The following is a 12024-nucleotide window of genomic DNA, read 5'->3' as shown; positions in this document are numbered from 1 at the left end:
CCAGCTCCTACGCTTCTACCATCAGGCACAGGGAAGCCAGTTTCTCATGAAGGTTGCCCAAACACATTCCCATTCTACATATCCATTACATCCTTGCTATCCCTAATTCTAATAGAGTGAGTAGTTGACACAATCCTAACACTACATACTCAAATTGCCAATACTAGGTCAGGCCAAGATCTTAACCTTCCAGCTATCAATCATATAAAGAGTCCCAGAAGGATTCCAGCAGGTAGGTTTCAAGCAGTTGAATGAAAAGTGATACTGGTGTGTAGAACTATAGTTCGTATGTAGGAGGCCTGTTCCTGGAAGCTTCAAGGCTCAAGTAAGTCCAAGACATGCATCCCTTCCTACCCCACCTTCTGTTGCCCAGAGTATTGGTCAGCTTCAGCCTTCCTGCCACTGCTTCTGGTCAGCTGCTCAGCCTGGAGTAGCAGGACTTTGAGTAAGCCAATGCTGCAAGATAGTGCCTCCATCTCCCTAACACAAGTAGAAATGCACCAGATGTAGACAATATGTCTATGCAAATAACCTGTCTCTCCACCACTGGAAGACCATCATCCTTCCCTCTATTCTGCAGTGCACTGTCCTATTCTCGCTCTGCTTCGTTTTGCTTGGAATGTCCACTCTGAATTGGAGCGCAATCCAGCAGTCCAAGAAGCAAGACCACCTCAAATCCATCTAAATCCTCCCAAAACAAAAGAGACACCTACAGAAACCAACTGCCCAACATTAACATTTCATTTTGAATCCCACTCCCCCAGTCACCATCTTGGGAACTTCCAGTGGCATTCTGGGGGCCATATCCCTCTCCCCCAATTAGTGGGTTAAGTCAGAGTAAAAGAATTAATTTCAGTTTGTTTACATTTAATTACACTTAAATATGCATTATTTGGATTATGCTTATTCATGAATTAGATACATTTTCCTTCCATTCTAAAATTTTAATACATAGCAATGTTTAGAGCTGTGCAGAGATCCATATTTGAAGGAAAAAATGTGATTTGGAGCATGCAAGTATCGTACTTCAAGAGCATCTTAAGCTGAATATTACCTTTTCCAATCTTTTTCCACGATTGCGTGGCAGAAGATGCAGTTGCTTCAAGGTGTTTTCAACATGTGCTATGCGTGCATAGATGTGCACTCTGAATCACATTTTACCCTTCAAATCCAGATCTCTGCATACACCTGTGAATTATTTTTGGCTTGAAGAGGTATTACCGCATGTGCTTCCTAAGAACTCTTAACTTGAAAAAAGAAATTACAGTATTTAGATTTGACTTGTATTGTGTTCGTGCCAGTTACTTATTTGACATATATTGTACTTAGTAATTTTATGGAACAATGCTTTATTAGAAGTAGAAAAATACCTGTGGAAAATGTTCAGGGATGTATCTTTGGCTCTGATCCTTGTAACTTTCCTCTAAATAATAGACATCATGCTTTCTAAAGCATCAATTGCATTTATTCTATCAAAAGCTTACTAGAAATGTTAAGGTGTAATTTAAAGCATCTTGTGAAATAGTTCGGTAATTATGCATCTTTTATTTGGAAAGTTCTTTTATTACCATAGTATCATTCACATAAATTAATCGACTAATTAATATGACATTTATAGATTTGGATACTATTTATGAGACATAAACTACTTTGAAATGATCTGTCTCTTATCTTTAGAACTATACTGTAATATTTGAAACCTAAGATTCTGAATGTATTCTTTTTTCTTTCTCTTAGGCTTGTGCAGAATGTTATAAATACATTACTTAATTCCTGTATTTCTCTTTTAAGAAATGGATGATCTTAAGACATGATGTACAGGTAGTCCCCAGGTTAAGAACGCCCAGTTTAAGGATGACCCATAGTTAAGAGTGGAGCCCATTGTAGCAAAATTCAAGTTAAATATACAGTGTTCGAGTTAAATACACAATGGTTCAAGTTCATTACACAATACTGCTTATACAGTATTATACAATAATACTGTTCCAGCTTACATACAAATTCAACTTAAAGACAGATCTTGGGACCGGAATTCGTTCTTAAACTGAGGACTACCTGTACTACCTTTCTATAACTTGCAACTATTTAAGGCTGCACTTTGAGTTTGTATTTGAAATACTGCAGTAAATCATACCTGTCTTATAATTATGTGTTAAGTTCTAAGTCTCAGGTTGGCTTTGGAGTTTGGATCAATATAACTATTAACTTTTGTCAACAAAACATTTGTACCCAAAACATTCATCATTTATTTGCATTTTTTTCATTGTGATAATGAGCATGTTCCCGTTATTTTATTTCCAGAACAGAAAAGGTAGCAGACAAAATCATGTCAGAAATTGCTCCATCTAACTGGTGCTCTCTGGGAAGAATCCCAGGAAAAAGATTGAGATAGGCGAAGTCTATCTGAAGCATGTATTTCACTACCACCTTTTTCCTGTAGTGTTTCCTATGATCAGCTGTTCTCTGGGAAGCATTTTTATTGTTTTTTATTAATGATTTTTATTAATATATCTTTGGGTTATTTATATTCCAACAAAAAATGTTTATATTATAAATACTACATATCAGTAAATTAAATACTTCATCTTCTAGGCAAACTAATGAAAGACTGATTTTCTACATATTCTGGCCACTTTGCATGATAGGCTAAAGATGCACCGGCATCTTTATTCTAGGCAGTGTTTTTTCTATGTAGACAATAATAACTGAATCTGAAAGACTGAGATAAAAAGTATGCTTACAGCAAGTGACATGTGTAGTCCTATAATTCTGAAACAGTACAATAAGTTTAACAAAGTCTTAAAACATACTGGAGATTCCTCTTTGGTAAGAGGCAGTTAACAGGCAAGTTGTAAAACTAGATGTTTGAAATGAGTCTTCTGTTGCAATGTTAATCACTAATTAATTTCAAATAAAGGGTGCACCAAAATGTTTTAAAGTGAGTTCAGTATTAGGTTTCTATTAAGAATTGGGGGGGGGGGATTGGATTTATTTTTCATTTTATTAAAAACTTCTCAATAAAGTCTAACAATTATTATTTGATGCCTTTGAGTCAGTGTTGACTCCTGGCAGTTGCCTGGACTAGTCCCTGCAGTTTTTTTGGCAAGATTTTCAGAAGTGGTTTCCATTGCCTTTTTCCTAGGGCTGAGAGAAAGGGACTGGCACAAAGGTACCCTGCTGGCTTTGTACCTAAGGCAGGATTAGAGCTCATGGTCTCCCGCCTGGTACCTTAACCACTACACCAAACTGGCTCTCATATTATTCATCAGCAGGACTGATGAACTGTTGCTGGAGAGGCATGTGGGGAGGGACCAGCTGGGATAATTGGACACATTCATAAGCATATTAGTTGCATTACCCAAATTTGAACTCTGTTTCTAAATACTTGTTGTCTAGTACTCTGAAACTTAATAAAATGGTGCCTTATCTCTGTGCTGTACTTCATTCCAAGTGAAAAGGTTTTGTTGTATATCTAAAACATGTCATTGCTAATGTTACCTAATGTGCAGATGTTGGTACGACATAATGATCAATTGTAGTCTTAGAATTGTGTTTAAGGCTTCCATTGTCTCTAAGAGAGTATACTTGCTGAAATAACAGAAGGGGCTTGTTCTGTCCTTGAGGGACTTTTTCTTCTTTTGAAATATGCAGTAAGAATATGGTGATAAAGAGTGCTGGAAGGATAAATAGATGCATTTCTCCAAAGGCCTGGATTCCCAACATAGTGACTGCAGATGACGGTGTCCCTGCCGATGTATCTTTTAGTGATACATTGGCAGGGGCGCTGCCATCTGCAGTCCCCATGTTGGGAATCAGTCACTTGCCATGACTGCCATATTCTTTTTATTTTAAAAAGGAAGCTTGCATGTTGCAAAGAATGCAGTAGCCTGAAGCATTTTTTTAAAAAAATTCAAGAATGCTTCTATGCTTAGGGTTAGGGCTGTACATTCTTAGAAAATAAAATGGTTGGGAACTGCTGTAGCCCGGTGTGTTGCTTGGAAGGATACCCACCTGATGAACAAGTGTTTTGTTACTGACCATGTCTACCAGGATAGCCTTGTTATCAGAGTGCACGTAGCACACTCTTAAAATTCCAAATGTGCCCACATTTGGATTAGTAATCAAAAAAATCTTTTTTCTGTTTGTGGATGTGATATATTTTGGGTCTCTCACTGAGTTTGTACCCTTTCTACATTCTTGTGCTTTTGGAGGGACCCAAGGAAGGCAAGTCTAAAGTAGGTGTTGGGCATTTAAATACCCCATCTTTATCACCAATTATAGCCTCAAAATAAAGCAGTCCAAGGGGTTTTACTTTCCATTCCCAATACAGATCACTTCTGCTATATTCACCAATAGTTTGGTAGCGGGACCAAAGGTGGGAAAGCAGAGTGAGACAATATTATGGTAGACTCTCCTGGATCAAGAATACAGATATTTCAGTTAGTTGGAATAAAAAAAAATTGTAATTAATAAAATTACCCTTAGCCACTCTAAATAGATAGTATAAATACTCTAGATAGTATTTAGAAGAGATTAATCTGAAATCAGTGTTCTTTTTCTGTCTTTGTGATAGATGCATCCTACTAGCCTAACTAGCAAATTATAATTGATGACACTTTGCACAGGTCTTAGTCACACCTTTTTAGTTTTGTCCATATAATTTAGATCTCCTTCAGGGTTGGCAATGAGGAACTAAGAGTTCCCTATTTTAGATTTGTTTTTCTTCAGCAATTTAGCATACTCAAAATTGATTTTTCATGATAGGAAGAAGATTAAAATTGTATAAATTTAAAACATGAAATGTTTACCTTCTCAGGGAGGCAGAAATGAATATTTAGAGCTTTGCTCACCAGGTTGAAATAAAATAAATAGAAATTTAATGCATTTCTAAAATATTATAATTTCAACATACCTTCCCAACTTTCTGTGATAATATCAAGGTTTTAGGTAACTTTATCAAGGACATACTGTGATTTAATTTTTATAAATGGGTTCATGTTAATTATTACTATTTATTTCTTGTAGGTATTGCTTCTATGACAGTTCCAGTATACATTGCAGAAGTTGCTCCACCTCATCTAAGAGGCAGATTAGTTACTATAAATACACTTTTCATCACAGGAGGACAGTTCTTTGCAAGTGTTATAGATGGAGCTTTCAGTTACCTTCCTAAGGATGGATGGAGGTTGGTATGAATTTTTTAATATTAAAATGAAATCACAACAGCTCATTTATTTTATACAGAACCAAGTCACAGTCCTGAAATAAATCTCAGAAATATTGTTACAAGACCTCAAATAAAAGGTTTACGCTAGAAAACCCTCGAATGAATGTGTGTCTATCTCTCTATTTATTTTTGGTTGAAGCAGTCTGCTGTGAAGGAATTCCTATACAGCAATGTAAAAGATGGATCACCAATTACAGGAAGGATTTGGTTGCAATTATTGTAGCTAAAGATGGTGCAACCAGTTACTATATCTAAGGAGCTAATTTTTCACACAGGAACTTTACATACTGGATTACAGGTAATCCTTGAGTTACAACCACCCGTTCAGTGACCATTCAAAATTATGACAGTGCTGAACAAGAGGGACTTATGACTGGTCCGCGAAGTTGCGGCCATTGCAGCATCCCGGAAGTGATGTGATCACGATCCGGGTGCTCAGGTGCCCAGCTCGCTATTATGATGTTGCAGCAAACTGTGGTCACGTGATCACCATTTGCAATCTTCCCTGCCAGCTTTCCACAAGCAGTCAATGGGAAGCCAGCAGGGAAGGTCACAAGTCGCTCCTGTAAGTTGCTCCTCCCGGTTTTTCTGCCATGTAACCCCACTAAGGAGGATGAGATCCCAGAGATCTCTACTCCATAGCACCCCCTTTCCTGCCCATGCTCCCTAGCACCTGGCTGTGGCCCTTGCTGGCCCACCTGCGCTCCCTAGCGCCAACTTGCACTTGCTAGTGCCTGCCCGTGGCCTTCACCAGCACACCTATGCTTCCTAGCACCTGCCTGTGCCCTTACCAGCCTGCCTGCACTCCCTAGCACCTGCCCACAGCACTCCCCCACCCTCCGTGGCACGCACACACCCCCTCACTCTCTGATGCACCTGCCCATGGCACCTACGCTCTCCCATGCTCCTTGCCTGGGACTCTTGCCTCTTCCCACTTAACGTCCCCCACAGTCCTGGGGTTATGATGGCAATGGGGACTGCCAGCATTGCCATCACTAAGTGATGCAGTCATGCGATGTCACGCTTTACGACAGCATTGCTTAGTAGTGGAAATTCTGGTCCCAATTGCCATTATAACCCAAGGACTACCTGTATTTTGTTTATGAAATAAATGAAACAAGCACCAAATATTGGTGTAATTTGTTTTCTCAGATTCTCTTTATATGTCAGTAAGATTCATCTGAAGCTTTGATGAAATTCAGTAGCAAAGATATGCAAACATTTCAGAAAATCTGAAAGGGAGTATATGCAAGAATTCAGAAGATCCAAATATTTGCAGCTTCTGCTTGAAGAGCAGGTGATAGCTGTGGTCAGGAAGGCCTTTGCACAACTACATCTGGTGCACCAGTTGTTCACTTTCCTAGATCAAGGGGCCCTTCAGACAGTGACTCATGCCCTGGTCACCTCGCGGCTTGAATACTGCAATACATATAAGGGGTTGCCCTTGAAGAACATCCAGAAGCTTCAACTTGGGAATCCTTGGGGTTCTCTGAGCTTGGTTGTTTTCTTGTAAACGTTTTGTTACCCGGCTAGATAACATCTTCAGTGCTAGAACACCTCTGCTTTGCAAGCTGCACTGGTTGCCAGTTTGCTTCCAGGTGCAATTTAAGGTACTGGTCGTTACTTATAAAGCACTGCATGGCATAGGGCCTGATTACTTGACGGATTGCCTGTCTCCCTAGCCAGTTTGATCCTGCAAGGTTGAAGATCCCTTTGATTAAATAATGCTGTCTCTCAGGGTCCTGAAAGCACGTCTCCTCTTTAGCAGTACCTGCCCTCTGGAACGAGGTTCCCCCTGAGAGCCAGATGGTCTCCACTCTGCTATTATTTAGAAGAGCCATGAAGACATGGTTCTTCACCCAGGCCTTTGGTGAGGGAGAATGAGACGCCTTGCTTCATTCTATCCAGTCTATCATTCTTGCCATCTTTTATCTTTTTCCTTCCTTTTATTGATTTTATTATAATGTCTTTATTTTGAGTGTTGTGAATCACCCAGATTCATTGGGAGTCAGGTGGCATACAAATTTAATATATTATTATGGTTGGCTGCACAGCCAGCCGGATGCTTAGACTGGATTTGGCATTTTTATGGACCTGGGATAGGCAGATGTTGTTCGATGGCATTAAAGGTATCATTGCAGGATGTAAGCTGTTCCAAGTAAAGCTGCCTTTTGCAATTGACTGATGGTGATTTTGTCAATGCTGATGGTGGTGCTCCAGTTGTTTTGGGATTGCACCTAAGGCACCTATAACTATTGGCACCATCTTTGTTTTCTTTTGCCACAGTCGTTCTAATTCTATTTGCAAGTCTTTATATTTTGTGATTTTCTCCAGTTCTTTCTCTTCTCTTCTGCTGTCTGCAGGTATTGCAATGTCCACTATCCAGACTTTTTTGCCTTTCTTATCAACAGTTGTTAGGTCTGGGGTGTTGTGTGGCAGGTGCTTGTCTGTTTGAATTCTAAAGTCCCAGAGCACTTTAGCTTCTTCATATTCTATTACTTTGCCTGTTTTGTGGTCCCACCAGTTGTTGCTTGCAGGCAAATGATATTTCTTACAGATATTCCAATGCCCCATTGTTGCTACTTTGTCATTCCATTGTTTGTGGTCAGTCTGTGTGATCTTCTTTCAGCAGGTAACTAGGTGGTCCACTGTTCCTTCAGCTTCTTTGCAGAGGCAGCATTTGCTGTCTGTTGCTGTCTTCTCAATTCTGGCTTAATATGCATTTGTTCTTAAAGCTTGGTCTTGTGCAGCCAGAATTAGCCCCTCTGTCTTTTTCTTCAACTTTCCTGCTCTTAGCCATTGCCAGGTCCTGCTGTGCCTGCTAGTTTTTTGTGTGTGTGTGTACTGGCCATGTAATACTTTGCCTTGCCATGCCTCTTTTCATTTGGTCTTTCTTGTAGGCCAGTTTGGTCTCTTTGGTATTCAGTAAGCCTTCATGGTGTACTAGTTTCAGTGCATCTTCTTCACTGTCCTTCAAATATTTTTCCAATGCCCTTTTTTCTCCTTCAACTGTCTGGTGTACTTTTAACATTCCATGCCCACCTATGCTCCTTGGTAAGTAGAGTCTGTCAACGTCACTGCATGGATGAAGGGCATGATTCATTGTCATTATTTTTCTGGTCTTCCTATCCAGGGCTTTTAATTCAGCTTGAGTCCAGTCCATTGTTCCAGCTGTATATCTAATGACTGAAATTGCCCAGATGTTAATCATCTTGATGGTATTTCCACCACTGAGTTTGGACTTTAACATCTTCTTCACTCTTCTGATGTATTCACTACTAACCTTCTTCTTGACTTCAGTCTGATGTTGATGATGATGATGATTATATAGGGTTTTTTTTACAAAACTGTATTACTATTTCTTTTATTTGACTGGTCATTGTTTCTTTTTATTGTTTTGAAGTTTCTTGTTTCTTTAGTTCTTATTACTACCTGGATTAGGAATGTATACTATAATTAAAATTGATTGTATGTTAATTAATTATTGAACTGAATTTTACAAGTCACAAATAAATGCACTTCATTCTTGGCATAAAGATACCACCTTATCAGCCTAACTTTGAGTACTTAAGTAGACTATCAGAAGTTTTGGTTTTAAAAATAAAAACAAAATTAAAAAAAAACAACAACCATATACCATAACAGTATACCAGTACTGTTTAGAACTAATCCCAGTCACGTAGTTAACCTTATCATATGCTAACATTCAGGGCTCCTGCAGTAAAACCTCATTCTGCCCACATCTTTCCATGTTCAGTTTCAGTTAATGGAGGATTCATTTCCCACAGGTATGTGACAAAAGTCATGCAATGGCACAAAACTAAATGTTTTTTAACCAACAGTAAAATAAAATTGTTAACTTTTCCACTTGTGAACATTTAAAATGTATTACTTTTGTTCAGGCCTAAACAGTGGCAGATCAGGTGGCAGATCCTAAACATTTTTGGCAGATCTCAGCATCTGAGCAGGCTCTGGTTAATATTTGGATGGGGGACACAATTGCAAGGATCTTGGCCATTGATCAGAATGAGAAGTAGAAAAACCATCTCAGAAGAAGGCCGTGGCAAGTCATGTACTATACTGCTGCAAAGGAGACTGCAGAGATGGAGACTCTAGAAGTCAAGTTGGCTCGAGTGTGTCTTTAATCTTTTTTTGACAACCATTTTTAGTAAGGCTTAATATTCCAGAGGCTGTTTGCACAGAATAAGACATGTTTTCCTCATTTTAGTTATTTATTTTGATCAGGGATTTTTCTATGTGCTCGTTGTTTTCTCACCTTCCAACTTCAAAGAAAAGTTCTTAACTGATTTCCATGAGGCCCACAATGAACATTTCTTGAATTCCAGCCAGCAGTATGGTGTTTCTCATCTCCCAGCTGTAGAGACAGAAGTTCATCATGGCTCATCAAAGCAAAGTTCAGGCATAGTTTGGTTCAGGCCCCAGTAGTCCTATTTCTTACATCTTGTCCTTGTTTACAACATTACAGTGACTCAGAACTTGTGTCATGTATATCCAAATTGTCCAAACTAACAAAATCCAATTAAAATACAGGGATGGGTTGAATTAAAAAGGGATGAATTTATTTTTGGAAGTTCTGTATCAAAGCATGGCAAAATTTGGACCAAACTAAAGAGGGATGCTAGCTCAGATGTGTGTACATGTGTATACATAGCCATAATTTGACTATGACTACATGTACGTACATATATTTTAAAAATAATGTGAACAAGAAATCTAAAAGCATATTAAAATCAGTATTGGAAAGATTTTATGATGTTTCTATAAAATAAAATAGCTTTATACTTGCTTTGATAGTTTTGTAATCAATATGCAGTATTTTCAGAGTAAACAGAAACTGTATTCTGAAATCACCCTGGATAAGGTCTGTTTTTAATATAATTTTTATTAAGAATTTTTAATTACAATAGTAAAAATCAATACGATCTAAACTTAGAGAAAGAGAACGGGAAAAAAGAATAAAAGTGCAAGAAAAAAGAAAAAGAAGAAAAAGAGAAGAAATATATAGAAGTGACTTCCAGCCTTCATAACAAGTATAAACAAATTTAATAACTCTTCACCCCCTATAAGGTTAAACAGATATCTCTTCATCCCATATCCCATCCCGTATGTATAAGCAAATCCATTAAACATTAACTTTTCAATCCTGGTGTTAGCAAAAAGTCCATAAAGGGTTACTAGAACTTTGCAAAAAAAAGGACTTATTTTAACTGTGATCAGATAAACCAATTTTATATTCCTTCTTTTTACTTCTAACAGTGTTAATCTTTAACTCAATCAAATATTGTTGCAGGATTTGATTTCTCTTCAATTCTTCTTTATCCCATCACACAGATTTCTTCAAGGCTTTAACAAGCCTGTTTTGTAGATCCAGTAAGAAAACATTTTCCAGGTCATTCTCTTGATTTATCATTTGTATTTCCCTTTTAATTTTTAAAACTTCAGCCAGTTTCTTTTGTAGATCCAGTAAAGTGTCCTTTTAAAAATCATTCTCTTGGCCTGTCATTTGTAGTTCCCCTTTCAGTACTTTCTCTGTCTTGTCAGATAAAATTTGTTCCACATCTGTCATTCCTTCATTAACATCTTTTAGACATAGTCTATCCATAGAAGCAGACTTTGTTACTGACAGTGGTTATATTGTAGTTACCAATTTCTGGCTCCATTCTTCAAAGATTTCCTTTAATATTTCAGATGTTATAACGTTTTATGTCATTTTGTAAGTCCCAGTATTAACTGACATCAAGAACAGCCTTGCTTTTTTTTTTCTCTTCTGCTTAGAACAGGGCACACATGTCAGAGGTGACACACCATGACGTTTTGGGTGACATGCCAGCATTCACCAGTACCCAATAACAACTATTCTCCCTGTTTGAGTTACCAAAGAAACTGAGTTTGTTTTACTTGTATTTCATTTGTGTAATTATTTGATGTTTCTTTATATAATACATAGCATCATGCATGATTGGACTATATTTTTTTTAAATAAATGAATATGTAAAGAATTGTTTCTCTTTTGTTTGTGGGGGGGGATGACACAGCAGAGTCAGGTTAAGCATTTTCTGAATTTTTGACACACCAAGCCCAAAAGGTTCACCATCACTGCCTTAAAATCTTTAGTCACCTCTAACATCCAGTTTCTAAAATCATCAATCTTTGTTATGACTTACAATAACCAGGATAGGCAAAATAAGTCTGTTTCCCATGAGAAGCTGTTTATTTTTTATAGTTAATTCCAAAATCTTATAGTAAAGGTCAATAGTCCAAATTTATCTGGACCCTTAATCCATTTATAACTTTCTTAGGTCAAAATCTTATTTAGCAGTTTATGCTTTATTTCAAATTCTTTAAGTTCTTAAGGTTATAATTAATTTTTCTTTTGTTCAGAATTGAAAATAAACTCACCCAGTGAAGACTTTTTAAACTTCGCATTCCGAAGCTCTCTAATAGCTTAGAAGTAGTTAATGAACATTTTCTGAAAATGATTAGAAAATGAGGTTTGCGAGCTTAGTGTCCTTTAAAAGGCTCTGCCACAGTTGCGAGCAAGATGGCTGATTCTGTTGTCTCCCAGCACTCAAACCTGCAGTTTTCTCATGAGGAGTAGCTGTCCAGAGCACACATGGGCAATCTCCTGTCCTCTCCTTATCCGGAGAGGTTCCAAGGAACTAGTCTACTCGCTGGTTCCTTGGTCTTTGCCATGGTCATCTTCAGTTTGCCATACCTCCCCCAAAGTCTTGTAAGGTCTGTTTATGCGGTTATTAAAAGTCAGTACTGACTTGATG

The 12024-nt window shown here is 37.9% G+C and overlaps 1 protein-coding gene across 4 annotated transcripts in view; it reads left to right on the top strand.

The window, feature by feature from the left end:
• The window catches only part of SLC2A13 (solute carrier family 2 member 13), a 140286-nt gene that overhangs the window by 22176 nt on the left and 106086 nt on the right, over positions 1 to 12024 (top strand). For all 4 annotated transcript variants that reach the window (XR_015798225.1, XM_088152458.1, XM_088152410.1 and 1 more), the window contains exon 2: positions 5026 to 5185. Coding sequence is in view for 3 of the 4 variants with exons in the window: in XM_088152458.1 (XP_088008584.1) it covers positions 5026 to 5185 (160 nt within the window). In the remaining variant the exon portion in view is untranslated. The remainder of the gene's footprint in view (positions 1 to 5025; positions 5186 to 12024) is intronic.

This window comes from Python bivittatus, unplaced genomic scaffold (assembly GCF_059951505.1).
Source record: "Python bivittatus isolate LINGU-HERP-01145 unplaced genomic scaffold, Pbiv_v1 ctg000010_np1212, whole genome shotgun sequence".
Classification (NCBI taxonomy): Eukaryota; Metazoa; Chordata; class Lepidosauria; order Squamata; family Pythonidae; genus Python; species Python bivittatus.
Note: the sequence above shows the minus strand (reverse complement) of the source record. Positions and strands in the feature narration are given on the sequence as shown.